The 22,951-nt window shown below is 43.5% G+C and overlaps 1 protein-coding gene and 1 long non-coding RNA gene across 3 annotated transcripts in view; one reads left to right on the top strand and one right to left on the bottom strand.

The window, feature by feature from the left end:
* Positions 1-441, bottom strand: part of LOC116980625 — a 22,881-nt gene extending 22,440 nt beyond the window's left edge. Inside the window, exon 1 of the long non-coding RNA XR_004414026.1 lies at positions 430-441. This is a non-coding gene — a long non-coding RNA (uncharacterized LOC116980625). The remainder of the gene's footprint in view (positions 1-429) is intronic.
* dpt (dermatopontin) overlaps positions 1-21,192 on the top strand; it is a 21,467-nt gene extending 275 nt beyond the window's left edge. Inside the window, exons 1-5 of one of the 2 annotated variants that reach the window (XR_004414025.1) lie at positions 1-99; positions 12,575-12,700; positions 16,955-17,062; positions 18,285-18,474; positions 21,107-21,192. The exon at positions 1-99 is cut by the window's left edge and continues 275 nt beyond it. Coding sequence is in view for 1 of the 2 variants with exons in the window: in XM_033033023.1 (XP_032888914.1) it covers positions 1-99; positions 12,575-12,700; positions 16,955-17,062; positions 18,285-18,351 (400 nt within the window). In the remaining variant the exon portion in view is untranslated. Of the gene's footprint in view, positions 100-12,574; positions 12,701-16,954; positions 17,063-18,284; positions 20,204-21,106 lie in introns of those variants that run through there. The other variant, XM_033033023.1, reaches the window with a different exon arrangement.
* Positions 21,193-22,951: the final 1,759 nt, after the last annotated feature.

The following is a 22,951-nucleotide window of genomic DNA, read 5'->3' as shown; positions in this document are numbered from 1 at the left end:
TGATAGAGTTTGGAGTTTCGAATGCATGCCCACGCCCGAGGATTTAGGGCAGGTGACAGAATGCTGGTGGGATGATATAATGCACCCGGGTTTGGAATGGTAAGTTACCAATCATATAATTGTTATTTTGCTTCTCCTGCTCCACTTCTACATGCTTTCTTCCAGGTCCATTTATTAATTCCTTAGTTGAAGAATCTGGTTGTTTTCAGATTGTTGCATATGTTTAGTTTTAGTTTAGAACGTGGAAACAGGCGTTTTGGCCCATTGAGTCCGCACCAACCAACAATCACCCATATACTAGTTCTATTCTACACATTAAGAACAATTTATAGACGACAATTAACCCACAAACATGCGCGTCTTTGGAATGTGGGAGGAAACTGCAGTAACCGAGGAAAGCCCACTCGGTCACAGGGAGAATGTACTAACTCTAAACTCCATACAGACAACAGCCGTAGCCAGGATCAAACTGTAAGCAGTTGTCGGCACCTATTTTCTGGGTTTAAGTGCACATGAACTTCCGACCGCGGGAGAAAAGGGGGAGAGATAAGACTATTGCCTTCCATCATAATGGGGAATGTGGAGGAGCCGCTGTGCTGGATGTTTATGTCAAAATTTTATGTAGTTGTGTGTCTTGTTGTTTGTTTGGTGTGACTGTATGGCAAACCAAATTCCTCGTATGTTGCAAAACATACTTGGCTAATAAATTACGATTATGATTACGATTATGATTATGATTGAAAACATCAAACAGCCACATGAATCAAATGTTTGTGCGAGAGTCGTGTGTTCTGGTCACACAAGTGCTGTTAGATTTCCTCCTCTCCGTGATGCAAGGTTAAGGAAGTGAAATGTATATGGCATGGAACTGCGCCAACAGTGGAAAGTTTGAAGTATACTTGTCCTTTCTGACCTAAAGCTTTAAGGAATGTTAACTTTGATTTAATAAGAAATTACAGCTTCAATGGACACTCTTAATTGTTTAAAGATCAACTCCAATCAAATGCAAAGTACACGAAGAGCATGTATACACTTTTCCTTCATTTCCTCTGATTTTCTGCTTCAGCTGTTTGTATTTACAAACTGTGTCATATTCTGCAGTGTAGTTCTGCCGGAGCTCTCAAGTTTTATACCCAAGTGGCTCATGAATAAAGCTCGAAACATTTGTGTAAAGATTTTCATTTGTGTAAAGACTTTCTTTTGGTGAGGTGAGTGAAGTAAATTGGAAGTACTACGATGGTTTTGAGAGTCAGTGAACTGATCATTTTTGGACTGGTCAGTGAACTGGTCTACGGACCTTTAATCTTATTGTGTGATTCTCTCCCCCCCCCGACTGTGTAGGTGGAAAGCAATTTAGAGAATATAGAAAAGAACAAATAAGGGATGATAGTCATAGGAAATGAGTAAAACCACAAGAAAGGAGCAGTTAGATGCAGCGGATATAGAAAGGAAGAAAGAAAGGAGGATTTTAGAGAGTGAGAAATTGATTGCAGAAAGTGCCCGTTACAAGAGACCCAGAGAGAAAGGAATAGTCTCCCCTCCATAAACATCACCCCTCCATATTCTCCAGAGATGCTGCCTGACTTGCTGAATTACTCCAGCATTTTGCATTTATTTTTGTAAACCAGCATCTGCAGTTCCTTGTTTCAACATTCTTGTGCTGTTGTAGTAAATGCACAATTTTATCCTATCCCTGAATCATGCATTGTATTAATAACATAATAAACATTTTAAGTAAATAGATGTACAGATATGAGGGTGAATTTCTTATCTGGAATGACTTGTAACTCTCAACAGTGGAGAGAGTTATTATTTCAGTAGTAAAGTGAAATTAAAGCCAATGATTAGATCTGCCAAGGTGAAACAGGCTGCAGGGGTTGAATGATCTACCCTTGCTCCTATTTCTAATGTACAAGTAGTTTCTAATGTCCTCTCAACAAAAGCTCACTGCTTCTGGATTAGAACATAAAACATAGAACAATACAGCACAACAACAGGCCTTTCGGCCCACAGTGTTTATGCTGAACATGATAGTAAGTTAAACTATTCTCCTCTGCCTGCACGTGAACCATACCCTTCCATTCCCTGCACATCTATGCGCTTATCTAAAAGCCTTTTAAATGCCACCATCATATCTGCCTCCACCAACACCCCTGGCAGCATGTTCCAGGTACCCACCATTCTCGCATTAAAAACACGTACCCGGCACATCTCCTTTAAATGTTGCCCTTCTCATTTTAAAGCCATGTTTGCTAGGAGGACTTTCTTTAGCCAGAGGGTGGTGAATCTGTGGAATTCATTGCCACAGATGGCTGAGGAGGCCAAGTAATTTGATATTATTAAAGCGGAGAATGATAGGTTCTTGATTAGTAAGGGTGTCAAAGGTTATGGGACCAAGGTCGGAAAATGGGGTTGAGAGGAAAAAATAGGTCAGCCATGATCGAATGGTGGAGCAGACTCGATGATTGAAATTTCCAATAGTCGCATTATTTTTCTTCAGAATTCACTTTTGATAATTATTCTATTCCTCCCATCTACACCTCCTGTAAATCATTCGATTTTTCCTCCTTTTCCTGTTGCAATACCACATTTTAGCAAACTGTAACATCAATCCATTTTGTCATTTAATCTGAAGGAACTCAGCGGGTCAGGCAGCCTGAATATCTGAGGGGTCCCCGCCCGAAATGTCACCTGTCCATTCCTTTCACATCTGCTACCTGAACCGCTGAGTTCCTCCAGCCTTTTGTTTTTTGCTCAAGATTTCATTGTCTGCAGTTCCTTATGTTGTCATTTAATCTTTTCTGCTCTCCGTTCTATCACAGATCTTCACTCCACTGTTCCCCCCCCCCCTCTCCCCTTTCCCTGCATCTTAAATCTGCATTATCTCCAGCTTTTCATAGCATCAATAGAAGCTCCATGATTTGAAACGTTTAACTTTGGCCGGGAAACTCGACATTGTTTACTTTCCCAGTGCCGCATGTATGAAAATCTGATTTTTATCAGAGCGGAACATGATTATAATGTTTGCCAGAGTGAATCACTTCAATCTGTTATGTTAACTGGCCTTTTCCAGTCACCAGTCCCGCTTGCATGATTTCTGTGTCAGGTGTGCATCTGGTGTCATCAGTCACTCTGCAAGTCAGACCATTGCTGAGAATCAATTCTGCTACACAGTCAGAATAAGGTCTTAACAATGCTGCTTCCTCCAGCCTCAAAGAAATAGGCTCTTTCTTTCAGGTTGGTGCTCAGAACTCAGACCCCTTTAATTTAGTTAATGGCTCAAAGGCTCAATAGTTCTTTATTATCACATGTACCGAGATACAGTGACATTCTCTTTTGGACATTACTGGTCCACCACCGATTTTCCGGCAACTCCTTTAATCCAGATAAAATTATGAGAATGCACTTAAAATACCCCCCCTGGAAGTCCCCCCGAAAATGTGGCGCCTAGGCTGCCTGAGGTGGCCTAATAATAATAAATTTTATTTATGGGCGCCTTTCAAGAGTCTCAAGGACACCTTACAAAAATTGAGCATGTAGAGGAAAAACATGTATGGGGAATGTACCTCATTGGGACTTCTGCGCAAGTCAGTGGGCACATAGTGGATTTTCTTGAGGTACAGTGTGAAAACAGGCTCTTTGAAATGTTCCCATCCAAAATGTCACCTTATCCATGTTCGCCTGTGATGCTGGCTGACCCACCGAGCTACTCCAGCATTTTTTATCTTTCCTAAGTCCATACTAACCCATCAATCACCCATTCAAACTAGTTCTATGTATTGGAAGAGACCGGGTAGGCTGGAGTGAAGGAGGGTGAAGGGTGACCTGATAGAGGGATGTAAAATTATAAGAGGCTGAGATAGGGCCGAGAGTCAGAATCTTCTTCCTTTAGTACAGGCATTAAACATAAGAGACTATGTTTAAATTAAGAGGTAGGAGTTTTAAAATTTAAGGGTAAGCATTTTACACAGAGAATGTTTGAATCTGGAACTTGTTGCCAGAGGAGGTGATGGAATTAGACACCATCACTGTTTAAGATAAATTTAGATGGACACTTGAATAGGTAAAGCAGAGAAGGATGCGGACCTAAAGGGGGGAAGTGGGATTGGTGCAGGTGGGCAAAAAGACCATCAAGAGCATAGTCATAGTCAAACAGTATGGAAACAGGCCCTTTGGCTAAACTTGCCCAAGGCAACCAACATGCTCCAATTTACACTGGTCCCGCCTACCTGCATTTGGCCCATATCCCTCTAAACTTGTCCTATCCATGTACTTGTCTAAATGTTTCTTAAACATTTCGATAGTACCTGCCTCAACTATCTCCTCCGGCAGCTCATTCCAAGGACCGACCAAACTTTGTGTAAAGAAAGGTACACAAAATTGCTGGAGGAACTCAGCGGGTGCAGCAGCATCTATGGAGCGAAGGAAATAGGCGACGTTTCGGGCCGAAACCCTTCTTCAGACTCTTTGTGTAAAGAAAGTTGTCTCTCTGAGATCCATATTAAATCTTTCCCCCTCACCTTGAACCTGTGTCCTCTGGTTCTTGATTCCTCTACTCTGGGTAAACGACTCTGCTATTCCACTCATAATCTTGTACACCACTATAAGATCACCACTCCTCATCCTCCTGTGCTCCAAGGAATAAAGTCCTAGCATGCTCAACCTGTAGCTCCGGCCCTCGAGTCCTGGCAACATCCTCATAAATCTTCTCTGCTCCATTTCCAGCTTAATAACATATTTCGTAAAGCAGGGTGGCTGGCCAAAGCTAAATGCAATACTTCAAATGTGGCCTCACCAATGTCTTGTACAATTGTACCATGACCTCACAACCTCTATACTCATGAACCTAACTGATGAAGGCCAATGTGCCAAAAGCCTTCTTGATCACCCTTATCCACCTGTGACCACTTTCAAGGACAGGGTGGGCCGTTGACCTATTTTGCTGCTGTACGACTCCATAACATTACCCCTACCCCAAACACATCCAATCCACTGATATACCCTTAAGCCACTGGGCCTCACTATGAGATTTACTGCCATCCTTCCTTGTGCACACCTCAAAGGACCATCCGATAATGAAGTTTTAATTCTCAGTGGCAGATCCATAACCAAAATTGTTGGCAAGCACCATTTATCTTTAGATTAATGTATCCCTGTGGCTACTAAAGAATTTCTTGGCTTCTAATTTCTTTCTCCACAGAATTTTAGAGTTCAGTTTGAAATCGTTGTTGGGAAGGATCTTCTTATCGAGTCCACACACAAGATTAGAAGTTGTTCAGCCAGAGCTGAATACACTTTCGGCATCTGCACAATGGTGTTTATCTTGCGCTTCTTGTGCGTGGTGGTGGAAAGATCGGTGAAAACAGGGCCGCGACGTGAACGCTCTTTCCTTGATAATTAGTTTAAACAAACTTTGATTTAAAACATAATAATAATAATTTGAATTTAAAAATAGGGTTATGCGTGCTGTCCTCATTTCATTTTAATAGTTGCCCCTCTGTGTTGGGGAGAATAAAAATTAATTAATTTCCAATGGGATAGAAATAAACCAATATTCCAATCATTGAAGACAAAAGGAACTGCAGATGCTGGTCTAAAAAAAGACACAAAGTGCCAGAGTAATTTAGCGGGTCAGGCAGCCTCTCTGAAGAACATGGATAGGCGAACATTCTTCCAATCATTGAAACTTAAATGAAATATGGAATTTACATTTGAATGTGATTTTCAAGTTTATAGGCATGCGTTCATTGCAATTTTCTGGGGAGCTTCAAACTTGATGTCCCGAGGAATAAAGTCATACAGCATCATCGCAAGACGAAGATGAGTGACCTCTAATACTGAAACACACCCGCTGCCAGTGGAAACACTTCTGCAATATAAACACACATTTATTGAACCTTTGGGATGCACTTGCAACAGGATATCTCACATGCTGTGCCCCTCACTGTTTTTGCAACAAGAAAGCTCACATGCTGTCTTTCCAGGAGAGGGAACAGCTGGTGGCTGGCGGTGTAGTGGTGTAAATTTGGCAGCTGTCAGTGGAAAATGCTAAGTTGCAACTCCACCAACATTAAGCCATGTGCAATTTCCAGGAACCTTGGTTTAAGAGATGCCAGTTGGAACAAGTGTCCATTTTGGAATAGTATGTGACTGCACAATGTTTGGACAGATAGGAATTTGTATTTAAGGTATGCTATATAGCACTAACAACCCATCTCCAATTCTATTCGTAAATCTCTTGCACAATTCAGTGAAAGTTTAGGTATATATATACTCTTATTGGACAGACTAGTTTAGTTTAGTTTAAACATTAGACTTTAGAGATACAGTGTGTAAGCAGGCCCTTCGGCCTACCGAGTCCGCGCTGATTAGCGGTCACCTCATTTACTAGACCTATCCTACACACCAGGGACAATTTCCAATTTACAGAAGCCAATTAACTTACAAATCTGCATATCTTTGGAGTGTGAGAGGAAACCAGAGCACTCGTAGAAAACCCATGTGGTCATAAGGAGATCGTGCTAACTCCGTACAGATACCACCTGTAATCAGGATCGAACCCAGGTCTCTGGTGCTGTAAGACTGCAACTCTACTGGTGCGCCACTGTGTCGCCCTAGTTTAGTTTAATTTTGTTTGTTATTGTCACGAATACCTAGGAACAGTGAAAAGCTTTTGTTTGCATGCTATCCAGTCAAATAAACACCTATATATGAATATAATCAAGCTATCCACAGTGCACAGATAAAGGGTACAACATTTAGTGCAAGATATAACCTTGAAGTGCAAGATATAATGTAGGCTAGGCTTGTATCTGAAGGCTTGTGTTGAGCAGCCCGCGCACAGGGTGCAGCCCGCGGGGAGTGCGCAGCCCGCAGAGAGTGAGCAGCCTGTGGACTGCTTCTACGGCAGCCAGCACGGCCAGCCGGAAGCTGCTGAGTTGAACCGGAAGCCTCTGAGTGAAGCCGGAGTGGGACCGGGATCTACTGCGTGAGGCCGAAAGCTAGGGATCTGCTGCGTGAGTGCGAGCTGCTTCTGCTGCAACCACCCCTCCCTCCCCACACCCCTTCCCCCACCCCCCTTTTCCCACACCCCCCTTCCCCCAACCCCCCTTCCCCCAACCCCCCTTCCCCACCCCTCACCCACCCCCCTTCCCCACACCCTCCCCTTCCCCACACAACCCCCCTCCCCACGCACCCACCCCTTCCCCACACCCCCCCCCCCTTCTCCACACCCCCCCCCTTCCCCACACCCAACCGGTCCCACTTAGTCTAGTATCTATTATATACTGAAAATACTGATCTTGGATGTGTGTGTCTGTGTGTATAATCACATCTGCTCGAACAATCGACGCTCTAACGGTAAATTTTTAACATATTCCTGTAGAGTTTTATCCCGTGGATTCAGAAATCGCCTAATCTGAAAAATTCATGTTTTATTTCTCGAGTTATTTATGAAAATGTTCACAAATCTGAAATATCTTTAAAAATAAACGAGCTGATGACGTCACATGGGACTGCCCCGCACTGTTTTCCACGATCTGCGAGTGACATCACACCCCCTCGAATCGCAGTCCTTTTATCGCCGCCGCTCGCTGTGGCCCCGCCCGCTCACCGTCGGCCCATCTGTTCGCCGCCGCCCCGCCCGCTCGATGTGGGCCCCGCATCCCGGCTCCCCTCCTCCTCTCCTCCCCTCTTCCTCTCCCTCCCCTCCTCCTCTCCCCCCCTCTTCCTCTCCCCCCCTCCTCCTCTCCCCCCCTCCTCCTCTCCCCCCCCTCCTCCTCTCCCCCCCTCCTCCTCTCCCCCCCTCCTCCTCTCCCCTCACCACCCCCCTCTCCCCCTCCCCTCCCTCACCCTTTCCCCCCTCCTCTCTCCCCCCTCCTCCCTACCCCATCCTCTCTCCACCCTCCTCACTCTCCACCTCCTCTCTCTCCCCTTCCTCTCTCCTCTCTCTCACCCCTACCCCTTCCCCCCTCTACTCTCTCTCCCCCTTCCCCTCTCCCGCTACCCCCCCCCACCTCTCCCCCTCCTGTCTTTACCCCCCTTCTCCCCCCTCCTCTCTCTCCCCCTCTCCCTCTCTGCCCTGCCTTCCACACCCCCTCCCCCTCTCCACTCACCCCCCCCCCTCTCCCCCCCTCCATGTGTGTGGGGGGTCGTTAGTGTGTATGTGATGCCGCAGGCCGCCCCCATCCCCCCCGCAACCTCGCGTTGAGGGGACGGGACCCAACGGGTCCCACTTGGTCTAGTATCCATCTAAACCTATCCTATCCATGCGCCTGTCTGAATGTTGCGATAGTATGTGCCTCAGCTACCTCCTCCGGCAGCTCGCTCCATTCACCACCTTTGTGTGAAAAGTTTGAATATTCCAGGTGATATTTTAGACAGTGGTGGAAGCAAACTCTTTGAATCTTTTAAAGTCAGAAATAGGTAGATACTTGATAATTCTGGAGAAAAAGATTACTGCAGATAAATTGGAATGTGGGATTGAGATTCCAATTAGATCAGCCATGATCACGTGAAATGGTGGAGTAGACTTGAAGGGTAGCTCCTAATTTGTAAATTTGCAGGTGGCAGCTTCTTACGTGTTTCTAGAAATCCATATATACTTATAAAATGTAATTTAAATCAGCAAGCTTGGTTTGCCTTTTAAAATCTAGACTGTTCACTAATTGCATTCTATGATTTAATCTGTAGTTTGACCTTTTCAAAACCTAATTTAGACATTACTTGATTTACCTTGACTTGCCATTTTAACATCTTCTGGTTTCTCCTTCCAAATGTGATGCACCTAGATTAACCATTTTTAAGATAACTAAATTGTCAATAATAAATGTTTACTGATTTATTGCTTGTACATACAAGCTGTACGTTTGCACCTCTGATCACCCCATTACAGGAAGGACATGGAGGGTTTGGAGAGGGTGCAGGTTTACCAGAATGCTTCAGGGATTGGGGTCTTAGCTAGACTTGGATTGTTTTCTCCAGAATGTCGGAGGCTGAGGGGAAACCCGATAGAAGTCTATAAAATTGAGAGAGGCATAGATAGTCAGAATCCTTTTCCACAGAGTGGAAATGTCAAAGTCTAGAGGGCATTGCTTCAAGCTGAGAAGGGCAACGTTTAATGGAGATGTGTGCGGAAATTATGTTTTACACAGAGGGTGGTGTGTACCTGGAACATGCTACCAGAGCGGGAGTAGTGGCAGATATGATACTGGTATTAAAGAGGCATTCAGATAGGCACATAGATATTCAGCGAATGGAGGGATATGCATCATTTGTAGGCAGATTCGATCAGTTTATCTTGGCATTATTTTCAGCATGGACATTGTGGGCTGAAGGGCCTGTTCTTGTGCTATACTGTTCTTTGTTCTATGTTCCATGTCGAGTGTTTGTAAGATGTGGTGGACCTGTATTTTCAAAAGCATGTGGTTTTATAACTTCTTCCTATCATATGACCGGGTCTACCTCCAGCACCACTAAGCTGGGACTTGAGAAGATTCATATCAATGCCCACACTTTTATTGAAAGTGGCAAAGCAAGATCTGAGTCTATTCCTATGCAGAGAGGGGTAAAGCAGGGAGACCTGATTCCCCAAATTTGTTTTTAACACCAGAAATCCCTGCTTTACACCTGATAAGGTTCACTACCTACTAAACAGACAACTCACAATAACGTTAGGTAAACCAACTCAAGCTTTACTGATCATCAGCCGGCGGAAGTGATGGGGATACACCCGTCAAGTAAGCAACAGACTTCCCCGTGCTGCAAACCTCAATGAACAAAGATTTGCATGGTGTTTTATACTGTGTCACTTAGTCACATTCCAAAGATGTTAGTAATGGTCACAAGATGCAGCCAATATACATCACTACATGATGTGCCTGAGCTTAACCATATAACCATATAACAATTACAGCACGGAAACAGGCCATCTCGGCCCTACAAGTCCGTGCCGAACAACTTTTTTCCCTTAGTCCCACCTGCCTGCACTCATACCATAACCCTCCATTCCCTTCTCATCCATATGCCTATCCAATTTATTTTTAAATGATACCAACGAACCTGCCTCCACCACTTCCACTGGAAGCTCATTCCACACCGCTACCACTCTCTGAGTAAAGAAGTTCCCCCTCATGTTACCCCTAAACTTCTGTCCCTTAATTCTGAAGTCATGTCCTCTTGTCTCTTATCAATTAGTAGACACATTTTAAAGGCATCTTATCAGTGGTACTTGTCTCTTATCAGATAATACTTTCAGGACAAGACATTTCAAGGCATCTCGTGTCTGAAGAAGGGTTTCGGCCCGAAACGTCGCCTATTTCCTTCGCTCCATAGATGCTGCTGCACCCGCTGAGTTTCCCCAGCAATTTTGTGTACCTTCGATATTCCAGCATCTGCAGTTCCCTTTTGAACATTTCAAGGCATCTTCTCAGTTGGTACTTCCAGGACAAGACATTTCAAAGGCATCAGTCAATGTCTCAATATACATCAACCTGAGTCAAGCCTGAGCTTGTCTCTCTCTCTTGGAATACAAGTTACAACCTAGTCAAGTATTGCACCATGTATCTTTTATATATTTAAAAGCATTTAACCTTTTCACCCCTCTCTGCATAGGAATGGACTTGGACCTTGCTTTGCCACTTTCAATAAAAGAAAAATCATTAGGGTGTTTTCACTCCAAATACCTAAAAGCAGCTGCTAAGAAATGGTTAGCTCTTCCAAGGCAGCAACAGTATGGTAGCATGAAGATTGCCAGAGAAGTGAGTGATAGGGGGCTTCTGTCTTGTCGTGTCTCCCCCAACAAGATGATCTGATCTAATTGACCACTTAGTCATATGTGGCTCCAAACCAATCCTTTGTCTGTGCTCGTCGAAGGTGCAGTGATGGCATCACTTTGAAGAGGCTCGTATCGAGCTGCTGTGATTTAGACTTTAGACTTTAGCGATACTGCGTGGAAACTTGCCCTTTGGCCCACCGACTAGTAGTCACTCTGTACACTAGCACTATCCTACATACTAGGGACAATTTTTACTGAAGCCAATTAACCTACAAACCTGTAGGAAAGAACTGCAGATGGTGGGTTAAATCAAAGGTAGACACGAAATGCTGCCTGCCCACTGAGTTACTCCAACCTACAAACTTGCATGTCTTTGGAATGTGGGAGGAAACCGGAGCATCCGGTGAAAACCTACATGATCACAAGGAGAACATACAAACTCCGTACAGACAGCATCCGAGATCAGGATCAAACCTGGTTCTCTGGTGCTGTAAGGCAGCAACTCTACCGCTGCATCATTGTGTCACCTGAGTATTATTGTTAGCATTTCTGTTGGACATATAATGAGCCTGATAGAGGTTGTGGATATGATGTTGATTAAATGCCTATCACTTTATAATGTGTGCTCGGCGTTTCCTTATAATTTTGCTGTGTGATATGTGTGAGTTGCAGTTATTCCATTTATAGCTAGTTTCTATCCATAAATTCGTAAGTACTTTCAGATGACATCATTAGACCTTCTTATAACACAGTACTTCTAAGCATCATTCACCTTAATGTGTTTGTCATCACACACACCAAAGTAAATTGGATTCAGAAGCGCTGGGGTGAAATTCTCAATGGCTGCCAATTAATATGGAAACAATCGTTAGCATTACTTAGCATGTGTGAAATGGCTTTCTATCTGCAAATTACACAAATGGGTCCAATTTCAATGCAATACATTTTATTTCACTGACAGTACATGATCATTTATGTATCTGATGAAAGACCCGTTGAGATTCTGTGCTATAAACTGTGCTTATTTACTTATAATTATAATTTCCCAAATGTTCTCCAAAATGCAAAGTGCTGGGGGAACTCAGTGGGTCAGGCAGCATTTGGGGAGGGAATGGACAGACGACATTTTGGGTCACCTTGGATGCTACCTGTGTGGAGTTTGCATGATCTCTCTGTTTCCTCCGGGTGCTCGGGTTTCCTCCCGCATCCCAAAGATATGCAGATTTGTAGGTTAATTGGTCTCTGTAAATTGTCCCTCGTGACAAGGGAGTGGAGGCGAAAGTGGGATAACATAGAACTAGTGAGAACATGTGATCAATGGTTGCCGTGGACTCAGAGGACCGAAGGAGCTGTTTTCATGCTATATCTCTAAACTAAACTAAAATAAACTAAACTAAATTGTCTTCTTTAAAATCACTCCCCCCCCCCCGCCACCGTCACCCATTTTATCCAATCCCCCAAGCCCAGAATCAGATAAGTTTACAAATAAGCTTTGATCCCTCACTTCTCTGGCAGATGTATGATGCCATCAACTTATGGGCATGTTAGTTCATTTTCACTGGATAATAAAAACAAACTATTCAGACATTTTATTCATTCTTCATTTGGATGAAATCCCAACCTTCCAATCAATGATTAATTTGGAAATTGGACTTTATAGCCTGAATTATCAAACAATGGAGGATCTGTATGTGATGGTAACAACTGTACTCTTCATTTGATGTTCAGATAACCTGCATTTATTCACCTATTTCTGGTCTGCTTTGCAAATGATAACATTTGATCATTGTTTATTTCAAGGTACCACACTTGTACAAACAATGGTATTGTAGCTGGAATACAAAGCCGATACTTTGAGAGCGTTCAGGATCGGGACTGGCAGTTCCTCTGCTGCAAATACAACAGAAGATGCCCGTATCAATGCCGGTTAGTTGACCACATTTATTCAATATTTTTCCTATTAATTCTGGTCCCTCGCATACGTAAATGTTGCTTTCCCTACAGATGTGTAAGGGTGGTGAGGAGTTAAGTTACAGAGTCATGCACCACGGAAACAGACCCTGCAGTCCAACTTGCCCATGCCAACCAAGATGCTCCATCTAAACTACTCCCATTTGCCCACATTTGGCCCATATTGCTCTGAAGGTTTCCAATCCATGTACCTGTCCAAATGTCCTTTAAATTTGTTAATTAGAACATCTGTGTCATTTAAATAGTCGAACAGCACAGCCCAGGAACAGGCCTTATTGCCCACAATGTCAGAGCCGAACATCCAGAGCCAGATTTAGATGAAGAGAGGCCATAGGCTATTCCACTTGTGAGGCCCCTCCCAATCCCCCACCCCCACGAAGTTAACGTTTGCCCTCGCTTTCTTGTTAAGTAGGTCAACATGGCATTCCTGGGCTTCTCTGAGTTTTCATGAGTTTGGATAAGACAGGAGTTTTGTCAATCATCAAACCCTTCAGAAGCTAAAGATGTAGCAGAAGATGCAATGTTTGGAAAGAGTTTTCAAAAAAAGCAATATATCCGGCCTTTTGAGGGAATACACAAGCCAGTCTTGGCTATATGTTTCTCCATTGACTTTTGTTGAATAAAAAAAGAACTTTTGTGCAAAACCTAGACTGTTTTTTATACACCCGCGTGGAATTTGAAAATGGTCCACAATGATGCTGAACTTGAGAGGGGTCCCTTTCTACCCAATAGGATACGTCCTCATGTGATAATTCTGTCCACAAACCAACGACTGTTACAGTAGAAGGTAGACAAAAATGCTGGAGAAACTCAGCGGGTGAGGCAGCATCTATGGAGCGAAGGAAATAGGCAACGTTTCGGGTCGAGACCCTTCTTCAGACTGAGTAGATCTATGTTTGGTATTATCTATATCTGAGTCTGGAATACCTTGGACTTGGCCTACCTTACCAGGTGTGAGCTAAAAATTCTGACTATCCACATTATTTTCTTGTCGTTCTTTAGCCTCTCCCTGTCCATTAAGTGACTCCTGAATTAGTTCTATATTTTCATTTTGAGCCGGCATCATGGCTGCTTTCTCATATTCAGCTTGCTGTTCCACATCCTGCTTCGCTGTTTCTGTTTCATGGAGGTTTTCTTCTGGTTGAATGCTAGTAGTTGGCTGGATAGCTCCACCACACTGATTTCCTTGTGTTAGTATCAATGCTTCACCGCTGGCACGTTGCCTCTGTCAGTGACTGATCCAAGAAAGCAGTGATTGGTCTTAACTTCTTTACCGTATCATTTTCAAGTCTCTTTCTCTTGCGCTTGCTAGCACCACTTTCAAATCTTTTACTCATGCTCAGATTAGAATCTGAAAATAAAAAGTAAAATTAATCTTCAGTTATTAGAAAGGAAAACATGAAGGGGTGTTCTCACAAAATGGAATCCACTTGAGTGAAGAACATTTTTTTTTTCTGTATAATATTTGGGAAATATTTCTTATTGCTCCTTATTGACAATTATATTGCAAAATCTGAATCGAATCTGAATCAAATCTGCTTCCAAAAACCGTTTACAAAATGAGAATGCTTTTTCCTATCGTTAACAAAGATGCTACAAATAAGCAGTTTTATTACTAACCTGACAGTGGCAGCCACAACACTACACAGTAGGTTTATAGCAACGATTATCAGCTCTACCCCTAGCATTGCCCCTTGCCAACTTCCTAGTTCAAATATCTTTGCACTTTCCTACTTACCCCTGAGTTTTGACTTTTGAAGCCTGCAAGTATCCAAAGGTGCTCCCTACACCCTCCATCGCTGCTTACTGGAGCACGTGTGAAACTTTGCTGGACCCCGGTGCCACCAGATTGACACCGATGTGCAGACGAGCATGGATAAGGGGCTGGAAAGCTGCGCTTTTTTAAAATGTATTCATTGCCAGTGCTGGTGTCGAGTTATCGGCTTAAAACAGGATTATTCTGAAATGGAGGGCAAGGAAAATTACTGAAGGGTTGTTTAGAGACTACAGTGCGTTGTGACAGCATATGTAAGAAAGGCCTATGACAGCGTCAAAAATATTATACACCTTGGCCGGAGGCCCCCTAGATTTTGAGGCCCTATGCTTCAGCCTGCCAGGCCTATAGGTAAATCCGGCACTGCGAACATCGTGCCAAATTATCTAATCACTTCTGCCTGCACACGATCTATACACTTCCATTTCCTGCATAATCACGTGCCTCTTTAAAAGCCACCTAAATGCCGAATCATATATGCATCTACCACCAGTCCTGGTAGCGCATTTCAGACATCGATCGCCTTTTATGTTAAAAAAAAATCCCTATCTCACCTTAATGCTAATATTTTACATTTCCACCCTGGGAAAAAGGTACTGACTGTCTACCCTATCATCGCCTCTCATCATTTTATAAACTTCTATTTGGTCTCCCCTCAACCACTAATGTTCCAGAGAAAACAATCCAATTTTGCCCACCCTCTGTTTATAGCTAATACCCTCTAATCTGACTCACAGTCGATCCTCTATCTTCCGGTTGACAAACATTTTACCTCCACCTCCCATTCCCATCGTGATCTTTCTGGCCTGGGCATCCTCTACTGTCAGAGTGGGGCCACACACAAATTGGTGGAAGAGCACCTCACATTTCACTGGGCAGTTACAACCTAGCAGTATGAACATTGATTTCTCTAATTTCAAGTAACCCCTGCATTCCCTCTCACCCCCCCCCACTCCCCCCTCCCCCGTCCCCAACTCTTGTGTTCCCACTGTTTGCATCCTTGTATCCCTTCATCATCACCTCTTCCACAACCAGCAATGTGCCATTATGAACTCCACCCTTCCTTGGTCATCTGTTGCCAGCCCTCATTTGTTCTGGCCTTTTCCCACCTCCAGTCATGCCCCCCCCCCCCCCCCCCACCTCTTATTTTCAGTCCGAAGAAGAGTTCCGACCCAAAACGCCACCCGTCGTTTTTCTCCAGAGAAGCTGCCTGGACTCCAGCACTTTGTGTCTACCCTCTAATCTATTGATTATGTTTGAGCCTCAAAAGCTAAAGGAGATTGTTATCATTCAACAATGTGCATTATTAACTTGTTTTTTGGCCTATACACTAGTGCAGTAAATAGCATTTATCAGTTAGCTGTATAGTCTATGTTCTATTTGCAAGGTCAGACAAGCTGAGCTTTGTTTTAATATGGTTCCTTTAGAACAGTCTGTTGGAACAATAGCCAGTCCCTCAACTTTAGGGAACAAACTGAGGGCAATTTGGGGAAAAGGGTGAACACAGACAAAGGGTCTGTGCTCCTCAGATATAACTGTTTAAAAGTCAGGTTTCAGGCCCCAATTTTGGAATTAAAGGCCATAGACTTAAGGGCAGAGCTATAAGGTGAAAAGGGGAAAGTTTAAAAGAGATATACGGGACAGGTTGATAGTGGTGAGTGCCTGGAATGTGCTGCCAGAGTTAGTGCTGGAGGCAGGTACCATAGTGACATTTAAGAGGATATATACCTATGTATGTATATGTAAATGCAGGAAATGGAAGGATATGATCACATGCAGGCAAAAGAGCTTAATTTAACTTGAAACCATGTTTGACACAGATACAGTGCGCTGAAGGGCCTGTCCCTGTGCTGTACTGGACTACGTTCTATATCATTACTGGTTGCTGTGATTTTAATATAGAGTAAATGAGCAGAGGGCCCACAGAACAGGGCTCAATGGCACAAGAGGAAGTTGGAACTGCAGGCTCGATTGTGCAGCGGATTCTGAGGTAATTTGTCACATTGGGCAGGTACATAGATAGAAGAGGCTTCGAGGGATATGGACCAAGTGCAGGCAACTGGGACTATCTTAGTTGGGAGATCTTATCGGCATGGATGAACTGTGCTGAAAGCCCTGTTTCCATGCTGTTTGGCTCTGTGACTCTATGACACAAAACACGGCTCATTTGATTGGTACCGTATTGCGGAGATTTGTGTTTACTCACTGATGAGATTAAAACCAGGATCCTCAGGTTAGATGTTAGATGTTAAGCCATAGAAGAGACCAAAGGCCATCTTCAAAGACAACAGGTTTGCCCTGATGATCTTGCCAGTGTAAGTTAGGTCTTGTCATAAACTGAGGCCTTTTCTTTTAACGTATAATTCCCCAGGACAATATTCACTTGGCTGTAATATTTTATAATGGAATAAATTAACCCTTTGTGTGATTGCAAGGCAAACAACTGACGTCCCTGAGCAATATGAAGAAGAAGGACATTTTGTGATGCCACAATACGGCTATTTCATCAGGGGAGCTGGAACTACTTTTTCAGCTGTGTCAAGGTTGGTATTAATATGAAAAATCTATCAATACACGTGCTTGTAATTATTGTTTCAAATAGTGAGGTTAATTATACACTTTGCTTGAAGGTAATCATGTATTAAATTAAAATAGTATTGGCAGAAAAGATTGGAGCTATAAGGAGAGGTTGACTGAGCTAAAGGGAGAGGTTGACTGAGCTATTGGGTTGACTGAGGTATACGTATGGAGAGGTTGAGCAGACTAGGACTTTATTCGTTGGAGCGCAGGATGAGGGGGTGATCTTATAGAGAGGAATAGATTGGGTAAATGCACAGTCTTTTACCCAGAGTAGGGGAATCAAGAACCAGAGGACAGAGGTTTAAGGTGAGAAGGGAAAGGTTTAATAGGAACCCGAGCAGGCAGCTTCTTCAGACAGAGGGTGGTGGGTATATGGAACGAACTGCCAGTGGAGGTAGTTGAGGCAGGTATTATCACAACATTAAAAAAAACCCATCTGGACATGTACATGGGTAGGATAGGTTTAGAGGGATATGAGCCAAATGCAGGCAGGTGAGGCTAGTGCAGATGGGGCATGTTGGTCAGTGTCGGCAAATTGGGCTGAAGTTCCAGACTTTCCATGACACATGATTCTATGATTCAAAGTAAATACTAAACTACATAGCGAAAGTATTATTTTCTAACTAATTGCCTAGAACTTGCTCACTTATTTTAGTTTAGTTTAGAGATACAGCATGGAAACAGGCCCTTCAGCCCACCGAGTCCACGCCGACCATCGATCATGCGTTCACACTAGTTCTATGTTATTCTTCTTCTTGCGTATGGCGTGTGCAGCCTAAAGTTGTAGGACAACTTGTTCTATTGGATCTTATTTGATTGTGCACGCCGGGTTGATTGCATTCGTCGAAACACGTGAAGGTTGCAATCTTCCACCCCAGTTCTATGTTATCGCGCTGTCATATCCTACATACTAGGAGCAATTTACAGAAGCCAATTAACCTACAAACCTGCACGCTTTAGGAATGTGGATGGAAACCAGCAGCCGGAGAAAACCCATGATGTCACAGTGCAAAGATGCAAATTCTGCACAGACAACGCCCGTAATCAGGATCAAGCCCGTGTCTCTGGCACTGTGTGGCAGCAGCTCTAGCGCTGTGCCACTGTGCTATTATTCTATTTGAATGTTATTTCCATTTGATAGAGCAGCATCCAAACTGCATTTAACAATTATTTGCTTATTTACAGGGATCGTCAATGGAAATACATAATCTGTCTGATGACCACCTTTGACTGTCCTTTTGACAACCTGTAGAAGTTGCAAGCTGAGTCCTGATATTGTCCAGGGAACAAGATATGTTTAGCTGAATTGCCTCTATTAATAACAAATCTCTTCTGCTCTCTAAACAATTTCTTTAAAAGAAAGCAATACACGCAACGTTGTAAACAGTAGCTTCTAGTAGAAACATGGTTAACGTAAGATTATCCTTTAATCAGAGAAAGCAGGAGACATTTCCTGGAACAATTCATTGCCTGGACGTAATGAATTATTGGAGAACCATTTGCATCAGAATAGACACGTGTAAAGGATCCTCTCAATCTTCCTCAATTACTTTAAATAGAAGAAAATTGGGCCTGTTGCAATTTCCTTAGAACACCAATGCGCTCCAACTCACCAAATTTTCTGATATTCATTGTACTCAGGCAATTGAATGAATTTGGGTTTCCACTCTCCTCCCACACAGACACTTACTGATTTTAAGAGCCTTTGTTTTCAGGGCATGGTTTAATGGATGTTCAGTTCAAACCCAAAATATGTAGTGCTTTTAGCTAGTGTTGATGATCTATTAGTCCACTTTTCATTGATGTTATCAACCTGATTGCAACCAATGTTACATGCAAATCAAAGCTTTTATATCTCCTGAGAAAATAATTTGGACGCTTTCACATTCTCTCCCCCTCTTAAAGATAAATCCAGCCAGACTCGAACACGCAGCTAAAATATTTATACTTAACTAGATAGCTCGCTGGAGTTGTCTGAAGGGCGCATAGCATACGTTGTACAGAAGTACCCTCAGTGAATACAGGACTGACTGTGACTGCTTTCTTAAGACAAACTGTTCACATGTTGGTGTTGGAAGCCAGACTTGTATACTGTAACTTATGTATACAATAATGCAACACCCACACTGCCAAAGAAGGTAAAAATCCAATCTGGATGTTAGCAATAAACATATTAATACGTTTGCGAGTAATTCTTTTCACAGGGTGGAATTCTGCCCTCATTGTCGTCACTTACGGTTAGATGGATGCTCCAGCTAGTTAGTATTCGCAGGTAACACACAAATACATTTTCAAATGAAGGATTTAGGTGATTAATTCAAAACTTGCAATGTTAAAGCTCAACTACCTGAAATCCCAATTGATTTCAAGATAGGATCTCAAAAGATCTCAGCGTTCAGATGGCTTCCCCCCAATTTTTCAAAGAGAACCTTCCGGCAGTAGATGGAACCAGGGATAGATCTTCTACCTGAAATCAATGGACTGTGCCCATGAGAATTCTCACTGGTATAGCCTGTGCTCTGGCGAGTTTTGTTGAAGCAATCTAAAAGAAATAATATCTTTACCAAGCAAAGTTAATCAGTTCCACTGAGAATCAATGATCTTTTGGAAAGCCTTTTGATCTCAGTCCTGTATGTTAGTCTCAGGCATTAGAAGATTTATGTCACTCTGGTGCCTCCTGATTGATTTGGTTAGATGCTATTGATATATCGCTTACAGGCTTTAGTGGTGAACAGTCACTACTTAGATGACCTATCCTTGCATTTTGGAGTGGGATCTAGGGCATGGGCATAGGCATCCAGACACTAGGCATGGCCCCAACTGGCTAATCATGTGGACTTCAGCTGGTGGAGCAGGTCAATAGGAACCGCACCCTCAAAAGATCTCATATTCTACAATGCATTTTCCGCACTATATGCCCACTGCTGGCAGACAACAAAAAAACATGGTACTTATTCATGTTATATTCTCCGTTAAGTAAATGTCTATGTGAACAAGAAGGTTCTAAATGTTCGAGCCTATATTTTTAGCTGCTGTTAATATATACGCTATATAGTTCTTTACCATTTGCTTGTTTCTGCTTAATTAAACAAAATTAACTGGTATTTCTCAGCGTATGTTTATTCATATCTCAGAAAAGGAGTACTAATGATAATAAACTTCATGCAGTCTGATCACAATAATCTATTCATTTTCACAATCATTTTCCACTCATGCTTTCATTACATGGGTGGCTCCAAAATAAAAATTTCGCCTGCAATTCCATTCAACATTAAATAATTTGTTTGTCACTGAAATAATTATTTAATTTAAATATTAAATATTTTGTAACCTTTTGTTAATATGATTCGATCTGTTTCCACTAAGGTCTCAACCTGAACCATCAATTATCCATGTTCGGCTTTCTCAAATGACCCTGTCACCTTCAAAGATTTGTGTATGCACATCCTCAGGTCTATTGCTTCTCCTAACATTTCCTCCTAAAGTGAATCACTTCACATTTTTCTGCAATTGGCTCCTTCTGCCACGTGGGTTCATTTTGACAGTCCAGCAATTCCCCTTAAAGACTTGTATCCATCTTCAAGTTTAATGCATTCCTGGATTTCCAGTCATCTGCAATTTGCAATTTTGCCCCCTCTACCCAAGTTCTACCCCCTCTATCCAGTTCATGGTCCAAAAAGTGCAGTGGCCCTAACGCTGAACTCCAAGGAATATCACTCGAAAGTTCACCTCGCCACTGCACTTTTTGGACAAATGCAAGCACTGCCTCTTCAAACACTTTTTATGAGTCTCAGTACTTAAAACAATCTGCACAATCTTCATTAGTTTTCTCCATTACCTCCTCAAAGATCTCAATCAAGTTTTTCTAATACATTAGGGGTTATATTTGATAAAACCCTAATAACTGGCCTGGTATTTGAGTCAATAATTAACCAATTGTAGCGGCACCTAGTGGTGGCCTGGGGAATCACAAACCCTCGCTATTGGCTGGCGCGGTCACGTGATCGCGGGAGTGTTTTCGCGGGCTTTTGGTAAAGCATTCATTCAAGCTCCACCCTGTTCGAAGGAGCTTCGTTATTTTGGCTGTTTAAAACTCGTTTGAGTAAATCGCTTTATTATCGTTAAAAATAAAGAATTTTACTTTACTCGACCATCTCGACTCGCCAAACAATGCACATTCATAACATTATGTGCATATTCATGGTTCTGCCTGGATTTCTGTGTAGAGTTAATGTTATTTTCATAGATTGTAGGCTAAATATTTTGGCTAACACCACTAAAAGGTAATAGAATGCAGAGTGCTGGAGAAACTCAGAAGGTCATGCAGCATCTTTGGAGAACATGGACAGGTAACGTTTCGGGTCAGCACCCTTCTTCAGACGGGCAGGGAGGGGGGAGTGAGCTGGAAAAGTAGATGTGCCCGTGCAGCTACCACCGAAGAGGCTCCAAAAGAGAGCAGGCAGTTGACAGCGGAGAAGCTGACGGGCGCGACCCGTTCAGCCACCGTGGAGGCTCCAGAAAGGAGCAGGTAGCGGTTTGCAGAGAAGCTGACGGAAAGGAGCAGTCGGTAGTCACTAGTTGGCCCCACAAAAACAGCCTGTTGAACCAGGCTTGCAGTACTGGCAGGCGTGACCTGTCCAGTGAGGCCCGCTGAGGCTCCAAAGGAGCAGCTGGCCAAAGGAGCGATCCAGGCTGGGAGAAACTGGCAGCATGATCTGCACAGTCAGCTCCTGCAAGGCTCCAAAATAGGCAGAAGACTGCAGGGGCAGCCTGTCGCATCAGGCTTGGAGTAATGGCAGGCGCGGCCTGTTCAGTGAGCTCCGCTAAGGCTCCGAATGAGCAGAAGGAGCAGAAGGGGCCGAAGGAGCGGCCTGTCGAATTAGGCTTGGAGTAATGGTAGGCACGGCCTGCACAGTAAGCTCCAGCAAGGCTCCAAAGAGGCTGTAGGCCGAAGGAGCAGTCTGTCCCATTGGGCTCAGAAATGCTGGCAGGCGTGTCTTGCACAGCAATGTCGCTTTTGAGCTCCGGAAGGGAGCTGTTTGGAAAGCATGGGGCTGAAGATGTGGTCAGACATGGTCTGCAATGGAACTTCACTGAAGCTCCAACAAGGAGGTAGACCTGGGCCCAGTAAGCTCTCTTTACTAACCTCCGTACAAATTCCGAAATGGAGCAGTCTGTCGACCCGGGTTTGGATTTACTGGCAGCATAGTCTGTCTGGTACCTTTCACTGTCTCTAGAGAAGAGCAGGTTGATGCAGAGACATTGGCAGGGTGACTTGCATAGCAAACCTCTGTAAGTTCCAAGTAGGAACAGTTTGGCTACCCTGGTTCAGGGTAGACCAACTTGAAACGGGTTGCCCATATGAAGCATATTGGCCAGGGAAGCACTGCCTCAACATCTGTGATCGAGCCTATCAGACTGCTCAGTAGAGTGAGGTCGTTTTGAGGTTTCCCTCAACACATGCTTAATTCTTTCAGCTCGGCTGGTAGAGTTGCCAGCTCGCTGGAACATCATTTGCCATCCTCTTGGGGATAGGTAGCTACCAGCGGAAGGCCGACCTGGCCTGTAGCATTTTTATCTGACTCTCCGGTTTATGTTGTAAATAGTAAAAATATATATAATATTAATCTGTAGGTTCTCGATACCAGAATTCCTGATTGAGAGACTGGTCGAAGAGAATCTGTTGCGCACACTGGTGACTGAGACAGGTGGTTCCAGTCAGATGACTGCGGAGCAATTCCTGGTTCAGGGTTGCATTATGATATTTTCCACTCTGAGGAGGGCAGTTGAGGATTCATGCTGACTCTGACGGTGAGGAGGTGACAGGGAACTCGTATTCCCACATCAAGTGG

Source organism: Amblyraja radiata, chromosome 14, assembly GCF_010909765.2.
Source record: "Amblyraja radiata isolate CabotCenter1 chromosome 14, sAmbRad1.1.pri, whole genome shotgun sequence".
Taxonomy (NCBI): domain Eukaryota; kingdom Metazoa; phylum Chordata; class Chondrichthyes; order Rajiformes; family Rajidae; genus Amblyraja; species Amblyraja radiata.
The sequence above is the reverse complement of the archived record's forward strand: the minus strand, read 5'-3'. Positions and strand labels throughout refer to the sequence as shown.